General features: G+C 39.2%; 1 protein-coding gene across 1 annotated transcript in view; it reads left to right on the forward strand.

The window, feature by feature from the left end:
* The window catches only part of LOC106541155 (inactive phospholipase C-like protein 2), a 54,235-nt gene that overhangs the window by 22,494 nt on the left and 8,539 nt on the right, over positions 1–23,202 (forward strand). Inside the window, exons 2-4 of the mRNA XM_014056511.2 lie at positions 14,726–17,212; positions 20,115–20,324; positions 22,722–22,797. Of these exons, the coding sequence (XP_013911986.2) occupies positions 14,726–17,212; positions 20,115–20,324; positions 22,722–22,797 (2,773 nt within the window). The remainder of the gene's footprint in view (positions 1–14,725; positions 17,213–20,114; positions 20,325–22,721; positions 22,798–23,202) is intronic.

Raw genomic sequence — 23,202 nt, forward strand, 5'->3', positions numbered from 1 at the left:
CATCTAGAGAATATCAGGGCTGTAGGCTGGTGTGGAAAACTAAAAAAAGAAAAAAAATCTTGGCAGAGGGCGATGGCAAACCTTTTCTGTATTGTTTCCAAGAAAACCGCATGAATATCCTAATCACCAGGCATTGAACTCCATTCAAAGAAGACTTTACATTACTTACTTGCTTTAATCTTGTTCAACATGTAGTCTGAGACCAGATTAATAGCTAGGTTATGATTAAGCAGCCCAGGATACTTTAATAACAACCATTTGAAGTTAAAAATAAACTGCAACATTAAGACCTCTTTGCAGCCAAACCAGATTATTTTTATTTCTTGCTGTCTAATGTGGATTTCTTTTGGGAAAACAAGGATTAGGGAAAGGATTAGGACAGACTAACTTGCAGACAATGTGAATTCAAGTAGATGTTAGTGATCTTGTCAATAATTTTGCAATAATTTTTAAGGGAGAGAACACTAGAAGTGCCATTAGTTTGAAGATTGCTGGGGTATGTGATCTCTGCATTAAAGGAGGTGGGATTCAGTCCCTCAGTAGTTAACTTGACAGTGTATGGGATAGGTGTCTTCTTAATGTTAAACATAATTTGGGGTATTATGCAACAGAGTTTCAAGCTCTTTAGAGAGAAAGTGCATTAGCCAAAAGAAGATGGAAATTGCAAGACTGAATTATGGCACTAAGGAGATCAAAATGGGAAGGAAGAATAGGAAAAAAATAAACATTCTGTGACTTAAGCTTTATCTTAACCCAGAAATAAGATAGAGATAGGATTTAATTAGTGAATTGGAGAAATAATTCTCAACAAATGGACATTATAATTCCATTTGGTACTTCTGCACAATTTGAGAAATGTAGAAACAAAGTTTCCAGGGATTCTTTTTAAGTAGAGAAGCTGAAACTTGAACCAGAGTCCAAAAAACAGCCAGGGAGATGGGAAGGAAGAAGCAATCCTCAGTTCTCTGCTAGAAAGCTTTGCCAAGTCCTTCAGCCCAGCAGTTTGTTGTTCATTTATTAAATTTATACACAGCCCATCTCACCAAGAGCTGACAACCAAGTGAAAATATTAAATAAAATAATAAATATTAAAAATGACTTTAATTTAACAAAAATAGCAAGGTAGCGGAAAAAGAATTGGAGAAAAAAATTGAAACTCTTATTACTACATATGTTGACAGCAGCAAGATTATTGTAGGTGCAAAAATGGAAAGACCCTTTGATACCTGCCATCAAATAATGGATGCAGAAGTTGATCGAGTTGGCTGAAATGGCAAAACTGACTACTCTGACTTTTGTTTTCACATGGAAATCACTTCTGAATTTCGTGCTTGATGTGGAAAAGAATGTAACTTGGACTTGGGGTTTTATAGATTAGATTGATAGATCTTAATAGAAATGACTTGTTTATATTATGGAAAAACAAAAAAGCTGTGACTCGATATTAATGCCCTATTCTACTGCAACAGAGAGAGTTGGAAGTCAATTAGAATTAGAATTAGAATTAGAATTAGAATTGATTTTATTTGTAGGCCGCCCTTTTCCCTGAGGGGACTCAGGGCGGCTCACAGAAACCAGGGAAGGGGAAATACAGCACTAAGACAACGACACATAATAAAATAATAAGCAACATGCATACAACATTCGGGCGGGGTCATGGTCCTTATCCCCAGGCCTGACGGGCGAGCCAGTTCTTCAAGGCTATGTTTTAAATTCTTTTCTTTTCCCTATCTTTCCTCACTTCTCTTTCCCCCTCCCCTCTCACTGCACTTTTATTTACTTTTGTATTTTGCATTTTATATTTCTTTATAACCTAATAAAAATGTATTATGATAACACAAATGGCAAGGAAGGGATTAAGATTCATTGTAATCTTATCTCAGTCCATTAACAACGGGCCCTGAGAGTCAAGCTCTGGTGGGGTTTTTTAAAGGAAAAAATGGATAATAATGCAAACCTAGCAGTTTGAAAGAATGCAAATGTAAATAAATGAATAGGTACCACTTCAGTGGGAAAGTAACAGCGTTCAGTGTGCATTGCAAGGGTGGGTTCCAGCAGCCACTACTGCCGGTTCGCTCATGGGCGCACAATACAATAAAAATTGTTCTGCGCATGCGCAGAAGCCAAAAACAAGATGATGGTGCTTATGGCACTGACAGGAGAACCAGTTTGGGGGGATGGCAGGCCTGGGTCACTACTGGTTTCAGTGACGCAGGCCACCAAACCACTACCGGTTAGGCTGAACAAGTCCGAACTGGTAGGAACCCACCACTGGTGCATTGATATATTGTCATCCAGGCCACATGATCACGGAAATGTCTCCAGGCAACATTGGCTCCCTCAGCCAAGAAATGGAGATGAGCGGCTCCCCCTAGAGTCAGACAACAATGATGGAAACCTTTACCTTTACTTTTAGATAATAATGGTAATGGCGAGGGTGAAGATACAGATGATGAGTTGGAAATATCATTTAAATTAGCTTGTCAAACAGGATCTTGGAAACCCTTTGCATTTTTAAAAACAACTAAGGACCCGAAAGAACCTTTATCTACTCTTATTTATAGTTATATCTATTATTTACTAATTCTGATAAATTTTGAAATATTGATTTGACTTCCTCGGCCACCTGAAAAGACCTGGGGCATCCAGAAGTTCCCAGCCCCCACTTTGAGAATTGCTGATCTAAATATCTGTCATTTCTAATCTAAAAAAAAATGAGTATGTTTTGCCAAGACAGTTGCCTCCATCATATGCAGGAAAAAAAATACTTATTTTCCCATTTTTTAAAATAACTTTGAGTACTTTAAATAAGATTTTAAAAATGCACAGCAAATTAAAACAGAATAAAAATTGAATAAAAACAGCTTAACAAGAAAGAAATCGTCACAAATTTATAGAACAGTCCAACTCAAGGACGTTATGGCATTGCTTATGAGAAGAACCAGATCTTCAAAAGCTTTAAAAAAAAACCAGGCATGTTCAGAGATATGCAGATCTTAAAGGGAATAAGTTCCAGTATATGAGTGCCTTGACAAAAAAGCATACCACTTATGTCCTGTCAGATGACACTGTTTAATGGACAGGCCTGAAACATGCCATGATGATGATGATGATGATGATGGTAAGAGGAGGAAGTAAGACCACATCTCATAAATGTAAGATTAAAAATTATCGCAAATTCTGAAATTCTGTTTCTTGAAAGCAGAGGGTATTAAACTTTTTGGTTTGTTTTTACAGAGCTTTTATAGTAGCTGATTGTTATTGTAAAATAACAATCAGCTACTATACTTTACTTATTGTAAAACAACAAATTGTTGCTTTTGTTTTATATTACTGCTAGGTTGTGATAATGAGGTTGGTGGTCCAATAAATAGTTTAAATATATAATAAGTAAATTAATTTTTTAAGAAATGTATTTAACTAGGACAAAAAAGAGTAGAGCAATGCTTTTTAAACTTGGAAAGTTTAAGATATATGCAGTTCAATTCCCAGAATTCTCCATCCAGAATGCTAGCTGGGAAATTTTGGAAGCTGAAGTTCATGCATCTTAAAGTTGACAAATTTGAAAGATACAGCAGTAAAGGGAGATGTAAATAAGGAGAGAACTAAGTATGCACTGAGTATGCTGCTCTGCTCCCCATTTTCAAAATCCTCAACATCCCTTTGTGTGAGGTGTTCTTTTGCTAACCTAATGCTCTTCAGGATATCATAGCTCCTTCGGTTTAAAACTCTGGCAGGTGCAGTCCTAATCCCTTCTGGAAGATACTACATTGTAGAAGACTGTGGTAAGTTTCCATAACTTTGTTTGAGACAAAAGGCAATGAATTAAATGATGATCTTGAATTCATGTCCTGGCGTTTCAACTCAATTATTCTTTGTGGTTTCTATTTGAGTATTCAAACTTTCAGAGTTAAATTCACTCTAGATGCAACTCTTGGTTTAAAAGAAAAATTATGTGGTATCAAAGATTTAAATAACCTCTATCAGAGGACTTGGAGAGCCACTACAGTTAGAACAAACAAAATTAGGCCTCATGAACAGATTTTTCTTATCAAATAATTAAAAAAAATTCCATCTATGATTGGAGTACAACTCTCATCATTTCCCAAAAATGCGATCTTCACTTCAAAGAGGGTTCTGTAGTCAATGTTTTTTTTAAATGTGTGGGAGCCAAATAGCTCCAGAAATATTCATCTGTACATTGAGAGTCAAATCCCTTTCTCTTTCCCATTATTACTGCCAAAAGTTGATAAGGTGGAAATAGCATCTCCCTTCCCCCATTGATCTCTGTCAATTTAGAAACCATCAATTTTTCCTCCTTCCTGTGGTAACCGTAGAGATGACATGTTATGCAACTGTTATGATGCCTGACTCATCTCCTCCTCCCCCTCTCTCTCAATTTTGTCTTTCCCTTTCCCAGGATGGTACCATTTTCCCCTCCTAAGATATGGGATTCATAAACATCTCCAGGTGGCTGGGAAAGCCCTTAGGTTGGCCTCATTCCAGTTGCGGGTCAAGGAGACAATCCAGCTCTTTCTTCTTTCTTTCTTTCTTTCTCAAATTATACTCTTGCCTACTCCTTCTGCTTTTCACAGTTCTTATTGCCATTGACTGAAACGTCAATTCTGAAGTTCCAGAATCGCCACTTTACCTGAGGGACCCGTGTTCTGTGTTAACTAGATTCAGCAGTATGTATTTGTTTTGGACTCACTGTGTTACATGTGGCCACCTATAGAGTTCTTTTCTCCATTTGAACATATTATAAATACCTCTGCAGTGGACATAATATTAAAGAGGAAATGATGCTTGCCTCCTCACATTTCCCTATTTATTTTGCTATCTATCTATTTCCATATCTAACTGCAGAGACAAGAAGTACCACTTATAAGTTTGTATATAGGAATGCTTAGACTTACAGCAGGCTTCTCTAGCCCTGTAGACCCTGGAGATCGCATATATGTAGCCATTTTTATTGTCTATTCTTTTCTTAGCTTTTAGGTTTGCTAGTAAAGGAATTTAGTATTACTTTAGGCTCGCCACTCTCTTAACTGTTGAGAGTGGGATTATACAGATAAAGGGGGAATGTTATTTCTAGGTGCCATTCCTTTCCATGGGAACATGGAAACAGCCTGTAACTGGAGGAAGGTGGAATTGGGAACCACTGGACGGTTGGACCGAGAATTGATTGGAGAATGTGACTCGGGGGATGTTTCTGTCTTTTGCTTTTTATTGGGTGTAATTCCAGATCCAGGTCAGAGTCGGAATTGCGCCAAGTCCTTGCCAATTTGATATGTTCCCAATAAATAGACTCTAATGGAAAATGGATGCCTTGGATTTTATTTCATGGGCTATGTTACTTGGAAGCTTGACAAGCCCGATGTTTTACACACACACATACACACTCACACAGGCACAGAAGCACACACTAATGTATTATATTGCTCTTCCCATCACTATCAGTCAGGATGATAGGAACTGTATGTTACCATTTTGCATTATACCAAACTGGGGAAAGCTTCACACTTGGAAGCCTACTTTTAAAACTGTGTAAAGGCTAATTAAAAAGAGAGTTCATTGCTAGATGTGCACTACAATGAACAAGCCAACTTTGTAACTGTTTGGACATGTGATTTCAGATGAGGCAGCAATGACTGTGCATTCATGAACTCAGAGTGTTGGGTTGATATGTTTGGAAATGCAGTCACAATCACAGTACACGAGAGAGGGAGGAAGTAAACCGATCCAATACAATAAAGACTTATGATGTGGTGAGAAAAGAGGGTATAGTGGACACCAATTCTGTACCTTAAAGACCAACCTGTCAAACCTCCAAGTAACTTGTCCCAAAAAATAAGGTCCAAGGCATCCATTTTCCTTTCAAAGTCTATTTAAAGGTACACATTAAATTGGCAAGGGCTTGGTGTAATCCAGAATTACACCCAATAAAAGCAAAGGTATGAAACATCCCCCTTGAGTAACAATCTCCAATCAATCCTCAGTTCAATAGTCTGGTGACTCCAAACTCCACCTTTGTCCAGCTGCATGCATCTTCTCTTTTGCTATCTAGACATAACATTCCACCTTTATCTTTATAAACTCCCTTTCAACAGTTAAAAAATGGTGAGCCTGAAGTATTATTAAATTAGTTTACTTACAAAACTAAAAGCAGATTTTAAAAGACATGCAAAGGCTATAATAAAAAATAGTTACACTTATGATGCAATTTTCAGGGTTGGCAGGCTTCCCCCCTCCAAGCTAAGAGAACTTCCTGCAAAGACACAACCATAAAAAATAATTAAACGCTAACCTCTCCTGCCATCTCCAGGAACCCCCTTTGGCTTATGAGAACCCTTCTCAAGGAAAGGTTTGATCAACCTATCTGCATCCACCTTCCAGCTTTTTACCCAGGTTGCATCTGCAATTAGATATTTTCCAATGTATTAAATACTGTAATTGCCCCCTATATATAAAGGAATCTAAAATCCATTTAACTTCATAATGTTCATGACCCACAATCAGTGCAGGTTAGGTGAGGCCCGATCTACTGTGAGGATGGCAGCTTCACACAAGGTCCTCCACAAAGTTTCCATTCTCAGGTGCCTTCCTTAGGCTTCCATTTCTTCTCCATCTTTCCTGAGTCTCTTCTGCTTCCTGATTGGCTAAGCAGCCAGGGCTCAGGATCTTCAGTGAGGAATCGGAGAAAAAACTTTTCTTTTAGCAGAGTTGCAATAATGTCAAGCTTTCAAGTAACAGGTCCCATGAAATGAAATCCAAGGCATCAATTTTCCATTAAAGTCTATTTATTACGAATATATCAAATTGGCAAGGACTTAGTGCAATTCCGACTCTGGAGTTCTGGATCTGGAATTACACCCAATAAAAAGCAAAAGACGGAAATATCCCCCCTGATTCACAATCTCTAATCAATTCTCAGTCCCAACAATCTGGTGGCTCCAAACTCCACCTTCCTCCAGCTGCAGGAATCTCTGTTCCCATGGAAAGAAATGACTGTAACCCACCTTTCAACAGTTAGAAAATGGCAAGCCTAAAGTAAGTTGTAAGCTTACTTTTACAAACCTAAAAGCTAATTAAAAAAGACATACAAAAGCTACAATAAAATATGGCTACACTTATGTCATCACCAAGATTTATAGATTTGATCTTAGGGCACAGGCTGTCTAGATTGGTGTCTGTGTGTGTGTGTGTGTGTGTGTGTTTGTGTGTAAAAGTATGCATGTACACAAGCACCTTATAGTTACTGTTGATTCCTAGTGACTGCCTTAACAAGGTTTTTAGGAAGACCATTTAGAAGTTTACAATGCCTCCTTCCTAGGCGAGGGAGGGAGGGAAAGAGGGGAGGAGGAGAGAAGGGGAGGGGGAAGGGAGAGGGAAGCTATTCTAAGGTTACCCAGTTGGCTTTGTGCTTAAAACGAGACTAGAACTCATGGTCTCCCAGTTTCTAACTGGGTGTTTTAACCACTACAGCAAACTGGCTCTCATCCAGAAACACCTTATTATTTATTATGCATTTACATCCTTTCTTTCAGGAACTCTACATTTCCATTTGTCCCCATTTTACCCTTAAGAACAATCATGTGGGGCAAGTTAAGCTAAGAAAGAAAGATTGGGTTACAATTGCCTAGGTGAACTAAATTAGTAGGTGAACTAAATTGCTGAATGGACATTTTGAACCTACATCTCTTCAGTCTAGGACATCAAACAATAGATCCAAAGTGCCTTTCCCACCTCTAGAGATAGCTGTCATTTTTCTCTGAAAATTTCAGGTGTCCCTTCTGATCCTGGGAACCCATTACTAGCATATTCATGTGCTGCTTTCCCAGGATGGCAAAGTGAAATGTCATCTAAAAAAGAATCACCTTGGCTTTCTGCCTCATTGACATCGCTGGTGTCTGGCTGCAAACAGTTAGAACAGGTTTGGTGGGTTTGGTGGCTGCAATCACAGTGACTTGAGAAAATGCGGGCAGGTGGCAGCTTTAGCAAAGAAGGTGGGTATTACTTCTGGTGGCCCTCAGCACTGGCTCTCTGGTTTCCTGTTAATAAATTTCCCCTCTCAGCAGCCAATTGCAATCTGGGAGAGCAGCCAGTTTTGTCCTTTTGCTTATTAATCATAGTTGAACATTGGCTCCATATGCTGCGTGTATGGAGAAGAAAAGCTTCATTCATAGAGCATTTTTAATCAGTTTAAAATATTTTATTAAGTTGGCCTTTGTGCAAGTCCTGTGGCATGGGTGTATCACAGTGTTTGTTTATTACATTTATATTTTTTTTTAAAGATAAAGGTTCCCCTCGCAGATATGTCCTAGTCGTTCCTGACTCTGGGGGCAGTGCTCATCTCTGTTTAAAAGCCAAAGAGCCAGCACTGTCCGAAGACGTCTCCGTGGTCATGTGGCCAGCATGACTAAATGTCAAAGGCGCATGGAGCGCTGTTACCTTCCCACCAAAGGTGGTCCCTATTTTTCTACTTGCATTTTTTACATGCTTTCGAACTGCTAGGTTGGCAGAAGCTGGGACAAGTAACAGGAGCTCATTCCGTTACACAGCACTAGGGATTTGAACCTCCGAACTGCCGACCTTTCTGATCGACAAGCTCAGCGTCTTAGCCACTGAGCCATTGCATCCCTTTATATATTTAAATTTATATAGACACCCATTAAATAGCCATAAGTCTTTCAAAGTTGAAACACTCACAAAACCATACAAGAATTATTGTATTATTAAAAGCAATACAACTCTTAAAACAATTAAAAATGTAACCTGTGGAGGAACACATTCATTTTCCCAAATGGCAGCAATTTAGCTGGCTCTCTGGTAATGCCACCAGATCCCAAAGTTATTTGGCAAAGCCATGTCTTCAGGGTCTTCCAAAAAGTCAGCAAAGTTGGGGCCAGTCTCACGTCAGGGGAGGTGATAGAAAAGAGACTTTTCCTGGGTCCCATCAGGAACATGTTGATCCATAACATTTTTTTTCCTACTGTATTGAGGGGATGGGTAGATGAAATAAGAGTGAAGCAGTCTCTCAAATATTCCAGCCCTAGGCCATGTAGGGCTTTATAAACCATCACCAAAACCTTGATTTGAATTTAGAAGTGTTCCCATTTTGCCGACAATGATATTACACAGTCAGAAAATGATGCCCAGCAGTCAAAAATATAACAGAAGAAAAATATCATTAATTTTAAGATATCCAGATCTTATGTTGGCAAATTGTTGTATTTTTCATCCCTTTGAATAGTTGTTTCATCATTTCCTAGTTGTGTATTGCCTTGAATCCTTGAACTGCCTTGAATCATTTTGCAACTGGGCAGCCTTAGAAATTGAATTAATAAATAAAATAAATCCATCTAGCAAAGCAACACTGACTGTTAACAGCTTTTGTAAGCTTCAGGTCAGAGTTTTTGCAGTTCAGTGTAAAGATGCCCAGTTAGGTTTGACATAGTGGTCAAAAGCTTTTTTTGCCTTGATGGGTGTGCAAACCTTGGATTCAACCGTGGCTTTTTAGCGTCAATTTAACTCTAAAGTAAATAGGATTTCTTTTCCCTCTCTGCTGACCAAGGCATGAGTGTGTGGAGTGAATGCTCACAAAAGATTCAGATAGAAATGGCTGGGAACGATTGCTTCTTTCTTACATTCCATTATCCCAGCCCTCAGCACTGCGATATTTATTGCAACGCTTTGCAAGACTGTGATCACTTTACTACATTGTGTGTAAAGGAGACTCTTGGATATCCTCTAGACAAACAAATCCACTGTTTGGATTAGTGCTCCTCTGTGACCTTTGCACATTTGAATAGTTTCTTGAAGATCTTCGGAGTGGGTCAGAAAACAGAATAATTTAGAAAATGGGGAGCAAGCTCAACAACCTTAAGAAAGGTTGGAAGGAAAATATGGAGTGCATAGACAGAAAAGTATGTATGTATGTATGTATGTATGTATGTATGTATGTATGTATGTGGTTTTTGTGTGTGTGTAATAGGATATATATACAAACACAGAATAATGTGCAACAATTGATTGTTCCTTTTAAACCCATCCATCTCCGACTGGTCTAGTTGGTGACTAAATCACAATTCCTTGGACTGAATTATTTGAACAGCTGATCTCTGTCCTTGAAATGTGTTGATTTGTTGTATTTTCCTTTTGCAAAATGAGTTTGTCTCCCACCGGATTTGGAGCAGTTTAAAAAAAAAGTTATCTTTTAAATTTACTATTAAACATATATTTAGTTGATTCTACAACATTTTTTTTCTGCCTGACTTGCTGTTATACTCTAGCTTTCATTTTAGAATATAAAATAAAAATGTAATGTCTATGAGATATAAAGGGATATAAAGGGGAGTCAAAGTGACTGCAAATGGAAATTGCTTATGTATCACTTCTTCTGTAGCTTCACTTACATTTTTCACTTCCTAGAGGCTCAGTTTATTTGGAGAAAAAAAGAAGAGGAAAAAGATAAAAACATCTCTACACACACACACACACACACACACACACACACACACACCACGGTGGTTCTGAACCCATTGGACTGTCATGGGCTCAGGTTGCTGGAATATCTGGTCTCCACAATGAAGGAGCAAAATCCAATGACTCAGTAGATAACTTGATTGATTTGGGCAATGAATGGCAGATTTATTTCCCACCCTAATTAATGCTAAATGTAGCTTAAAGTCTTTCCCATTTCTACCTTATGATACTATAAACATTCTCTGGCAATATTTTTATTTTTCCATGTGCCCATGATATGAGCAGCTTTAAGCCCGGTAAGCTTTACTAGAGTTAAACTACTGTTTTCCCCTTGATAGCATCTGGCAGTTTATAGTGTGTACAATCTGCCAAACTTTGTAGTGGTACAGTCAATGTGAGGTATGAGATGAGTCTGTCACTTATCAGTCACTTCAGGCTGATGCTTATAGGTTTCTGCCCCCCTTGGTTCTGGTTCTCCTTCTCTGGCAACTCAGTGTACTCTGTTGATTCATTATATGGGGAAATTGGGAGGGAGAGTTAAAATCTTTCCCTGGATTTGAAAGAACTGGCTCATGGTTTGTTTATCTGTGTGCAATTTTAATTTAACACTAAGCCCATGTTCAAAGCAACCCTCCAAATAACTGATCCATGGAGGTCTGTGCATTCCCACTTTATCAGGCATAGCTCCCCATCCCACTCGTTATCTGATATGTGGGCTTGCAAAGGTCCTTGGCTTTCACAGATGCTAAAGCATGCAGGTCTGGACATCTCTCAAAACTATTTGCCAATCACAACAGTGTGATTGTGGATGGTTTCCCCCAACTGGTCATATTCAGAAAAGTGGCTCACAGCTAAGCCAGAGGATTTAACCAATAGGTCTGTTTAATACACTCTGGAAACCTAAAATAAGAATAAACCATAAGAACTGCAGTTACAATGGTAAGACAGAGATTAACAGTGGGACAGTTGATTTTATGCTGGTTTTTCTTCTGATGGCTGAAGAGTGGAATGAAAAAAAAATATTAGGGTGTCATGCAAACAATGTCTATAGCATTTAAAGAAATAACATTAGCAAAAATGACAAAAAAGACCCTCACACACCCCCTCCAATTCTGTCATGTTCTGTTACTCTCTTCGTAGTGTTTGGTGAAGAGTTCAAAACATGAGCCAGGAATATTTCTGACAAGTGGACAGTGTTTTCTGAGAAGAGCATCAACAAGTAGCTTGAAGCTACATGGGGAGAAATTGTTTAATGATAATTAAAATATACCTGTGGTTTCTTTTTAAAAAGTTCAAAACTGGTAAAAAAAAAATCACAATAAAGTACTATAATAATATAGTATTGGACAACAAAGATTATGCTTCCTGAACACTTTGGGGTATATCTTACAGTTTTCTGGCTGCTAATCATGAAAATAATCTGTAATTTAACTTATCACATACTGTTTTATAGAAATTTTCTGCTTTTACACAATAGCAATGTACATCCTTCAGTACCTGTTGGCTACATGGGAAAGAACATACAAAGACATGGAACTGCTGTTAAAATACATCCAGTACATCAAGTACAACTGAAATGTTTGTGGAGATCTAAAGATAGTGGCTCTGCTGCTTAGAATGCAACTTGGATATACCAGGTACTGAAGTTATATAAGCAAATGGGACAGCCATGCAAAAAAGTTGCATTACAATAAAAAGAAATGGCCACTCTGAAAAAAAAATTGGTTCCAGGACAGAAAAACATGGAACATAAATCACTTGTTGACCTGACAAAGATATTTTTTGCCTCTGTTTCATATTAAACTCAAACTGATGAAAAATGTTGTTTCCTGTGTTTCCAAGAATAACTGATGCCAAGATTAAGAAATACATTTTTGTTGATCCACAGATCAGATACCTCATTAATGACAAGCAGTTTGATGATCTATTAGTGGGACCAGAGAAAATTGCCTGGAAAGCATTCAAGGATGTTGAGAACTTTCTGGGCAACAACAGAGCACCAAACCACACTTAGCTGGTTGACAGACTTCCTACAGCATACAAGTTCATGAAGTGCAGCATTCACTGAAGATTCATTTTCTGCATCCACACTGGACTTCTTTCCTAAAATCTAGGTGCAGTCAGTAATGAACATAGGTTTTACCAGGACACTGCCACAATGGAAAAACTATATCAGAACAATCTATCAGTGCTGGCTGACTCTTATTGGACACAGCAGCAAAATTCATCAGACATTGAATATAAATGCAAACCAGCAGCAAAACACTTTTAGCTCCGTTGAACTCACGCAGCATGTCAGAAACATTATGTGATTAAATACATTAGAGTCATTAAAAGTTAATTTCATATTTCTCAAGATTCCCATGTTTCACAAACATTCTGAAATTATATTTGTATTTAATTTGAAGGGGTCTATGATAGTCACTAAAAGGTCTTCAGGAAGCAAAACTGAAAAAAATTGCTGTCCAGTAATAATGTAATATTATATGATAATGCTAATTTAATGTATAAGGCTAATAATATATCAAGCAACTCAGTTATGAATTAAAAAATCTTCACAGTAAAGTAGTTCCAAAATCAAGATTGGTGTGGTTCTGACCACATTATTGTATAACACAATATAATATTTAGGATTTAAGCCTTAGTAGAATTCTTAACTCAGGATCTTTTTTTGAGAAATCAACACTCAGATTTGTCATCTGTCTCCTCTTCTTCTTCCATCCTGGCTTTTATTTTCCACTCCATTCTGTCAATTCCAGCCACCACCCCCACCACCCCCAAAATGGTCTTCCGGTTGAACCATCAGGAAGGAAGAGGGGAAGGAAAGAGCAGAATGGTCGGATGTAGGTATATTTAGCACCAGGAATGGGCTCTATTTGGCCCCTGTATCTTGGGAGTGGGCCTTATCTAATGAGGTAAGGTTAAACATGATCACATTGGGGGAAAGGCTGCTTCTGCTTTCCTGCCTAATGGGTCTCCTCCATAGTCCTCTCAACCTGAACGAAGCAGCAACAAAAAATATTGCCAAGCATTTTGTCTTCATTTGTAATGTAGATACAAAAAGAGAGTTTTAAAAACCATTCACAATCTCCTTGTTTCTACATCTTCTATGGGGTTTGCATGCTCTGTATTGTTTTCCTTGAGGTAATCTCTTCACTCTGTCTTAAGGCCTTTTTCTGCCTTCCAAGTCACATTAAATCAGAATAGAGTGGAAGGGACCTTGGAAGTCTTCTAGTCCAGCACCCTGGGAGATCCTATACCATTTCAGACAAGTGACTGTCTAGTCTCTTCTTAAAAACTTCCAATGATGAAGCATCCACAACTTCTGAAGGCAAGCTGTTCCATTGGTTAATTGTTCTCACTGTTAGGAAGTTTCTCATTAATTCCAGGTTGCTTCTCTCCTTGATTAGTTTCCATCCATTGGTCTTGTCCTGCCCTCTGGTGCTTTGGAGAATAGGTTGACCTCCCCCTCTTCTTTGTGGCAGCCCCTCAAATATTGGAAAACTGTTATCATGTCACCCCTAATTTTTCTTTTCTTTAGACAAGCCAAACCAGGATCCTGTAGCCATTCTTCATGTGTTTTAGTCACCAGGCCTTTAATCATCTTAGTTGCTCTTCTTTGTAGTTTTTCCAAAGTCTCAACATCTTTTTTGTAGTATGGTGACCAAAACTGGATGTTGCATTCATCCAGTTGTGGTCTTATGAAGGCTTTATAAAGCAGTAACTAATACTTCAAATTATTTTGATTCTGTGTCTCTGTTTATACAACAAAGGATTGTATTAGCTTTTTTGGCTGCTGCCACACACTGTTGACTCATGTTTAAGTGATCGTCCACTAGGACTCCAAGGTCCCCCTCACAGTTACTGTTTTTGAGCCAGGTTTCGCCTAATCTGTACTTGTTCCTTTGGTTTTTCTTGCCCAGGTGTAAAACCTTGCTTTTCTCCACGTTAAATTCAGTTTTGTTGGATAAAGCCCATTGTTCAAGTCTGTCAAGATCTTTTGGGATCCTGAGCTTGCCTTATGGGGTGTTAACAAGCTCAGGATCCAAAAAAGATCTTGATAGACTTGAACATTGCTATAATAGGAAGCCATAGAGGAAGATGTAATTCAGAATGAAGTCAAACATTTCTCCCTTTCTTACTCATCTTCTTTATTGTTTTGCCCCCCTTTTTTTAAAAAAAATGAGGCATTACCCCTCCATTGCATTTCCTGATTTATCTGTTCTTCCTATTCTTGCAGGATGGATCCCGACAGCGCCGTATGCAGCCCCAGAAGAAGAAGACAGTCTCCTTCAGCACCATGCCTAGTAATCGCAAGCTGAACAGCACAGCTGCCTGCATCTCTTTCATGCTGGAGGGCTGTGAGATGAAGAAAGTGCGCTCTAACTCTCGCATGTACAGCCGATTCTTTGTGCTGGACCCAGACCTACGTTTCATGCACTGGGAACCTTCCAAGAAGGACTCCGACAAAGCCAAAATCGAAATCAAGTCAGTCAGGGAAGTGCGAGTTGGAAAAAAGACTCCTGTGTTGCGTTCCAATGGCCTCTCAGATCAGTTCCCAGATGAATGCGCGTTCTCCATAATCTATGGAGAGAACTATGAATCCCTTGACCTTGTGGCAAGCTCTGCTGATGTGGTGAATGCATGGGTGATGGGCCTGCGATATTTGGCCTCATATGGGAAGCACACGCCGGATGACGCTCCTGAGACTGGTTACCCAAATCCCCGCACCTCCTGGATCTATTCTGTCTTTGACATTGCAGATCTAGAAAAAGAGGGTCAAATCCCAGTTTCTCGTGCTGTGCAGCTCATTCGTGCTCTCAACCCTGGCATGAAGGCCTCAACAATTGAGTTGAAGTTCAAAGAGCTCCAGAAAGCAGCCAATGAGCCACTTGGAGAGGAGGTGAACTGCCAAATCTTCATAAAGGCGTACTGTGAGCTATGCACCAGGCCTGAGGTATTTTTCCTCTTGGTTCAGTTTTCCAGCAATAAAGAATACATGGGTCTGAGGGATTTGATGAGTTTCTTAGAGGCAGAGCAGGGTATGGAAGAAGTAACCGAAGAGATGTGCATGGAGATCATTGCCAAATACGAGCCATCCAAGGAGGGTCGGGAAAGGGGCTACTTGGCCATTGATGGCTTCACTCGCTACCTCCTTTCAGCTGATTGTGACATATTTGACCCACAGCACCGGAAGGTGTGCCAGGACATGTCTCAGCCACTTTCCCATTACTTCATTAGCTCTGCACATGGAGCATGCTTGGCTGAGGACAGTTGCTTCTGGGGAGGCTCCACCTCAGACATTGGGGGTTATGTGGCAGCCCTTAAGGCTGGTTGCCGTAGCTTGGAACTTGTGGTTTGTGATGGTTCATCTGGTGAGCCTGTGGTTGGTGCAGGGAGCCGTTTGGCCTTCTCCAGGGTAGTGGCTGCTGTTGCTGAACATGCCTTTGAGTCCTCCAAGTTTCCACTTATCCTGTGTCTCTCAGTGCGCTGCTGTGTTGCCCAGCAGAGGCTCGTGGCTGGGTATCTGAGGAAGTCTTTGGGGGATAAGCTGTACTTGACACCTCCAAACCCAAATGAAACCTATTTGCCATCTCCAGAAACACTCAAGGGATACATCCTCATAAAAAGCCGGAAGCTTCTTCCAAACTGTCATTCAAGTGAGGGAGATGTATCTGATGATGATGAGGCCTCAGAGCTAGGCCTCCCACTTTCTGAACGGGACAGAGAGCATCCCCGGTCCCAATGCATCTTGTGCCGTGAACTTTCAGATCTCGTCAGCCTGTGCCAGACTGTGTCTTTCCAAAGTTTTGAGACTTCTCGGCGGAACCAGTGTTACTGGGAGGTGTGCTCTTTCAGTGAGGTGGAAGCTGGACGTTATACCAATGAGGAGCCGGAGGACTTTGTGGCCTACAACAAGCGCTTCCTGTCACGTGTTTATCCCAGCCCCATGCGCATTGATGCTAGCAACATGAACCCTCAGGACTTCTGGAAATGTGGCTGCCAGATGGTGGCCATGAACTACCAGACACCTGGTCTCATGATAGATCTGAATGCCGGCTGGTTCCGCCAGAATGGGGGTTGTGGCTATGTGCTCCGCCCAGCAATTATGCGAGAGGAGATCTCTTACTTCAGTGTAAACACCAAGGACACCTTACCTGGCATTTCAGCCCAATTACTGCATCTCAAAGTCATTAGTGGTCAGAATCTGCCTAAACCCAAAGGATCTGGAGCCAAGGGAGATGTGGTAGAGCCATACGTCTGTGTTGAGATTCATGGCATTCCTGCTGACTGTGCAGAAAAACGCACCAAAACCGTGCTGCAGAGTGGAGATAACCCTATTTTTGAGGAGACCCTGGAGTTTCAGGTTAATCTCCCTGAGCTAGCAATTCTCCGGTTCATGGTGCTTGATGATGATTATATTGGGGATGAGTTCATTGCTCAATATACCATCCCCTTTGAGTGTCTCCAAACAGGCTACCGCCATGTGCCTCTTCAATCTGTGGTTGGTGAGCCACTCCCCAACGCTACTTTGTTCGTGCATGTGGCCATCACCAACCGGCGTGGAGGAGGCAGAGCACACCGACGGGGGCTCTCAGGGCGTAAGGGACGGCACATGCGGGAATACACATCCACGAAGGCCACAGGAATCAAGGCCATTGACGAAGTGTTTCGCACAGCTACTCAGCCACTGCGGGAAGCAACAGACCTGCGGGAGAACATGCAGGTATCCAGATAGTGGGATACAATAACTTGGGCTCCTGAGTTTGGTTTGCAAAAGTTTGGAAAAGAGCAAAATGTGCCCCTTGGATTTTGAACTTTTCTGGAAAACCATCTAGTAATCTATTTCCTGTACCATGTTTGTATTCTGAAACATTTCAAAATTATAAAGATGAAACACATGAAAATGAAAAATAATTTTAAAAATGAATTTACTTTAGGAAAATGACTTAAAGACAAGACCGCTCTTTTCTCTTGGTCTGCATAAAGATGATGGAGACTGACATTTTTGGGGGGTTTTGGGGAAATCTTTTGAAGATAGATCTGGGTTTTGTTTGTTTTTTTGTTTGTTTTTTTGCAAAAAGTACTCTAATTTCTTTAATGTAAAAAAAGGAAAAAAATTAATAAAATTTTTAAAAAACTTGCACAAACATCATATTGCATATAAAAAGCTACTTAGCCCATTTTAAGCACATTAAAACTTGATGACATAGAAGAATATTGATCAGCCTCTCCAGCACATAAACTGCATTCATATTTTTAAACATTGGTTCGTTATAATATTATATTAATGAACTTATTGACATAAAACCAAAAGGTGAAATAGTGTGACAAGCCCTAATCATAAGAGTAAATATTCTTTCATCCATTTTATTCTTCCAATATAATAAAAATGACATGAACCACCTTCTTAAACATCATTTGGAGTGTCTGGCAAATATGAAAGAAAATCTTTTGTTGAATTATCTTGTCTTAAAATCATAAGGAACATATTTAATATTCTTTAAAACATTGATTTGCTCATTTGGGATATTCTGAATGTTTATTCCAGAGTTCTTGCAAATAACTAATACTGACCTCAGTAATACTCTTTAATTGTTTGTTTTAAAATGCTACAAATCAATCAAACACATTTTCCTACTAACATTACTTTGGGAGCTTTAAATATTGCTGAGACAAAATTCATTTGGATGGATTTATGAAATCAAGAAATATTTTAATTGAATAATCACCCATTATGCCGCTGTAAACAATACAGATTTTTCTTGCAATAATGCATATCATTTAAAAATTGATTGTCAGTAAGCTGAGCCAGAGTATCCATATCCCTAAATACTCATGATTTTGGGAAGCAACAATAAATGGTTTATTTACAATTTTAAAACCGGGGTGATTCCAGAGTCTACATTTGTCATGCAAATAAGGACTGGCATTATGCTTGACTCACAATAGCTTCCAAATGTGTCTTGAAGCCTCTAGCAGAGCCCTAAAATACTACACTGCTATTGCTGAATGTGGAAGGAAACCCCTGCTATGATATCAGAAGGGTCATAACAATAACTTTCTAATCTTGCCCATCACATTTTTTTTAACATCATTTATGTTCCATGGAGAGATTGGAATCAAAATACATGCTCAGTCAGAAAACTGAAGGTCAGAAAACTTAAGATTCAGCTCCCCGTCATCACACGATAGCCATTAATTAAATGTGTTTGTCCTTGTCATAGAAAAAATTCAAAATATCTTATCAATCTGCCTAAAATAACTCGCAGCTATCAGCAGATGAATACCTCTAAGTAAATACATAAATCTTGAATAATAGTCATTTTTTTCTTTTTCCATAACTAGGTTTTAACTATTTGTTCATTTTTTCATCAGAGATTAAAATATTGATGTATTTTCATCCACAAAGAACATTTTTGAGAATAATTATTCCCAGATATTTAAAAGAATTCAAGCTACAAATGCAACCCCATTTTTTACAGATTCACAGAAATTTTAAAACCTATAGAGAAGTTTATGAGACTTTTTCCAGTAAATTAAATTACTTGATAAATTACTAAACTGTTACACAATAACAATTGAATAAAATGTATATAGTTATCAATGACCTTAGTATTAAGTTCTTTGTGGTATAGAAATATGTTAAATAATAAAAATGCAGGCAAATGTACGTGTATAAACACAAACACACAGGAAAGTTCATTAAAAAATTGTGCCAGATTTAAATTTTGCCATACTTGAAATCAGTGATCCTGCTCTGTAATTAAAAATGAATCTCAGTAATTCTCCCTTTCTTTAATTCTATTTAATACTTAGTAGTTTCTCTGTTGCCCCTGCAACAGATTCTACCACCTGTACTAGTCCTCAATTAATGATGGCAATTGGGACCAGAATGTCCATTGCTAACCAACACAGCCACAAAGTGTGGTGTCATGTTACTGCAGCACTTAGCAATAGCAGTTCTGATATGGATGCCATTGTTAAGTGAATCGCTGCAGGTCATTAAGTGAGGACATCATTGGTTGCCATTTGTGATGGCCTGCCTGTTTCCCCATTTAAGTTGCTTGTCAGAAACTAGCAAAATAGGCCACAGTAGACATCCATGTGACTGTGGACCACTGCAATGGCCACATCTCTGAGATCAGATTGTAAGTACCACTCATTTAGCATTGTTGCAAGTTTGAACAGTCGCTGAATGAGTAGTTATTAACTGAGGACCACCTGTAACTTTCACTTTATAGACTGGGAGAAATGAAGTAAAAAGCCAGTTTCAGTTCTGTTGATCTATCTGTGATCTCAATTCATTGTACCCCACTGTTTGTGTAGGTTTAAAATAAAATATTAGATGCCTGTCTCCCACCCCCACCGCTCACTGCTTTGGTGATAGGTGTGACTATGCTGAAAAAGAACTCCCATCTTCAAAATTGTTCAGAATGACTCTGATGTTCGATACGCATTAGAAATTTCTCCCCCAAAAGAGGGGTAAGATCAAGACCTTCATATTTCTAAATCCTTGGGGATGGAGGCATTATAAGTTGCGGTAGAAAAGAGTAAACAGAAATGAAAAGGGCAAAGTGATGTTCTTCCGAGTTGGTGTTTCTCCTCATCCTCTTTTCTTTTCCTAGAATGCCTTGGTCTCCTTCAAAGAACTCTGTGGCCTAACACCAGCCGCCAACATCAAACAGTGCATCTTGAAACTGGCCACGTGGCTTCAGCCCAGCGAGAAGGACAATCCGCCCACGGTCACCCTCAACCTGGGTGAAGAGTATCCTTCCATGGAGACCCAGGGGCCTGTTCCTGAACTCTTGAGAAAAGTACTTGCTGCCTATGACACTGTGAGTGCAACTGGTGATTGTGCAGATGTCCTCCTGGCCACTGCAGTGGGTGCTGGCTGCTGCTCCTTGGTGAATTGTGCTCTATTCTGATAACTTGGCCTGAATTTGCCTAATCTGCCTACACGGCAAATTCACCTTCGTAATAGACATCATTTTGTAGTAGACCCACGCAAGCATGAAACACTGGTCTTTTAGAACATTAATCTAGCACAAGAATGGAGAGTGAGACTGCTCTTTTTGAGCAGCTCCAGATACTTGTCAAACATTCATTGGGAGTTTAAAATGTGCACAACTCTCCAAATCTAGCCCAGAAAAAAAAAGTCTCTTCCCAGATTAGAAAAAGCAGCACATTTGTCTCTTCCCATTCTTGAGTTCCATTTGTTACCCATAATGCCTTTGGAGAACCTAGTTGGCAGTTGGGCACAGCATTCTTTTTTGCAGAGTGGGAGGCAGAAATTATTTTTCCTGTTGGAAAATGTTTGAAAGCATCTAATGAATGACATTGGGAATTAAGCAGGCAAATATCGGAAGAGGACAACTAGCTTTGGAAGAGGGCTGGATCCAGTGGTGGGTTTCAAATTTTTTTAGAATCTCTTCTGTAGGCATGGCTTGCTTTGTGGGAGTGGTTTGCTGACTATGTGACCGAGTGGGAGTGGCTGGCCACCATGTGACTGGGTGGGCGTGGCCAACTTGTAAAATGTGGTTAAACTCTCTTAACAACGCTGTTGCTTAGCAACCAAAATGTTGGCTCAGAAACTGGCATTTGAAGAACTCAAGTCTTAAAGCTGTCAAGTCACAAGACCCTTGCACCCTTTAGGAAAAAATACCCAGGGATGTTCAAACTTGACAGCTTTAAGACTTTAAGGTTTAGATAGAACTCTTAGAGATGGGCGGGGCGATTGGTGAGCCAGCCAATCAGTGAGCAGCAGGCAGGGGGAGGGAGCTGGAACCAGTTCTAAATGGTACAGTAGATTTGTGAAACCTCTTCTATAGAAGAGGTTGGAACTGGCAGAAACCCACCCCTGGCTAGACCACTTGTGTAAGTCAATGGATGATCTTGGCCTAGTCTTTCTTTCTTTCTCTCTCAATGGATGTTGTAATGGGGAAATACGTATGATAGTTTTGGAGAAATGGTGCTAAGTTATGAATAGGACACTAAATTATGTATGTAAAAATAGGTATAGTTTCAAGTGTGTGAGAGAGAGGTCACACTTTTACACATATACAAGCTTCAAAAACTATGCTATTCCCCTCCCATGCTTATTTTCTATTATTCGAGGGAACGTATATAATGCTCTCGCCTTCTACTTTTCCCACAATAATTCTAAACTAATTGATATGATTGGGCTGAGAGAAGGTGACTGACTTAAAAGCCATCCATCCAGCTTTCATATGTAAGGGATGCCAGAATTCACCATCTTCTGGTTTCTAGTCCAGAATCAGAACTTTTAAAACCATAGTTCCTATTCTTGGATCCTTATACATTAGATACTTTTACATATTATGTTAACTCATAGTAATATTTGTTTCAAGCCAGAAATTGTGCACTACCATCTATGCTTTACTATTGTGAGAGAACCCAAGTCAATGTGGCATGTTTAACAAAATGTGATATGGTATGCTATGTGAATTCAACCTTTTCTGGGCTACATTTTCCATCATTTTCAGCAGTCTAGGCTGGAAATGTTGGTAATTATTCTCCAGCACATTTGGAAAACCATAGCTGGGGAGTTAATCTTGTGTTTGAAGTGTTTAAAAAAATTATGAAGGGGTATGCTTGTATTTCAATTGACATTTGACATGTGGCAAGCTCAAATTTGGGATTACTAACACAGTCCATAAAGAATGGGTTGATATGACAGAACATTTCTTCAAACTACCAAAATACAAAAAACCCAAAAAACTAACTGTAACAATAACCCTCAATTCCAAAACAACAATAAAGAGGCAATTAATAAAGAGACTTTGTGTAAACAGAGATAGTTAATGGAAGGAGATCGTTGGGAGTGTGGTTATGGAGGAGCCATTTAACTCCCAGTGAATGGTACAGTTGAATTCCACATTTATCTTCTCTTGGAGAAACAGGGCTCCAGGTAACAGAATTGTTTCTCAATCTTGGCAACTGAAGATATGTGGATTTTAACTTCCAGAATTCCCCAACTTCAGGAATTCTGGGAATTGATGTCCACACATGTTCAGGCTGCCAAGGTTGAGAAACACTGGTTCAGAGGGATAGTGAAATAGTTAAAAAAATTATGCTGTGTATCTTGTTATAATGCTAAAATGTAAGGGAAAGGATGATCCAAGGGCCTCTGAGAGGTTGGAACACTTTATGGACTGTTCTAAACCCATCCAACTATCAGACATTATCTCTTTCTCCCACATTTAAATCTCCAGATGATCCAAACCAGCCGGACATTAATTGAATCAGCTGATGCTGTTCATTCCAAGATTATTCAGGTACAACAAGCAGGTAAGTGATGGCATAATATTTAAGTAAATAAGACCTCCTTGGTTTCATGTTCTCTAATGTTTTAAGAATCTCTGGTTTATCACATCTGTTCCCACACTTCTATAGAGTGTAATCTTAGCATTACCTTCAGAGAATATAAGTATAGAATTGCATCACATTTGCTTGATTCCGTAGCCACTGTGGTTCAATTATATGTTAGATTATGGTCAGTTCCACATGTTGATATATTGTGGTTTATCTCTTTGTTTCATCATTTGTTTCATTCATCATGTGAACTGATTATCTTTGAATGAAAGGTGTTTAGAAAATTCCACCTGGTATCATTGCTGTCACGGCTCCTTCACTTAATAACCAAGAAAGAACCCACTCGACTCCATGTTTCAGAATTAAGTGTACTTTTACTGA

This window comes from Thamnophis sirtalis, unplaced genomic scaffold, assembly GCF_051295495.1.
Source record: "Thamnophis sirtalis isolate CommonGarterSnake01/CBP01778 unplaced genomic scaffold, rThaSir2_p1.2 scaffold_4, whole genome shotgun sequence".
Lineage (NCBI taxonomy): Eukaryota > Metazoa > Chordata > Lepidosauria > Squamata > Natricidae > Thamnophis > Thamnophis sirtalis.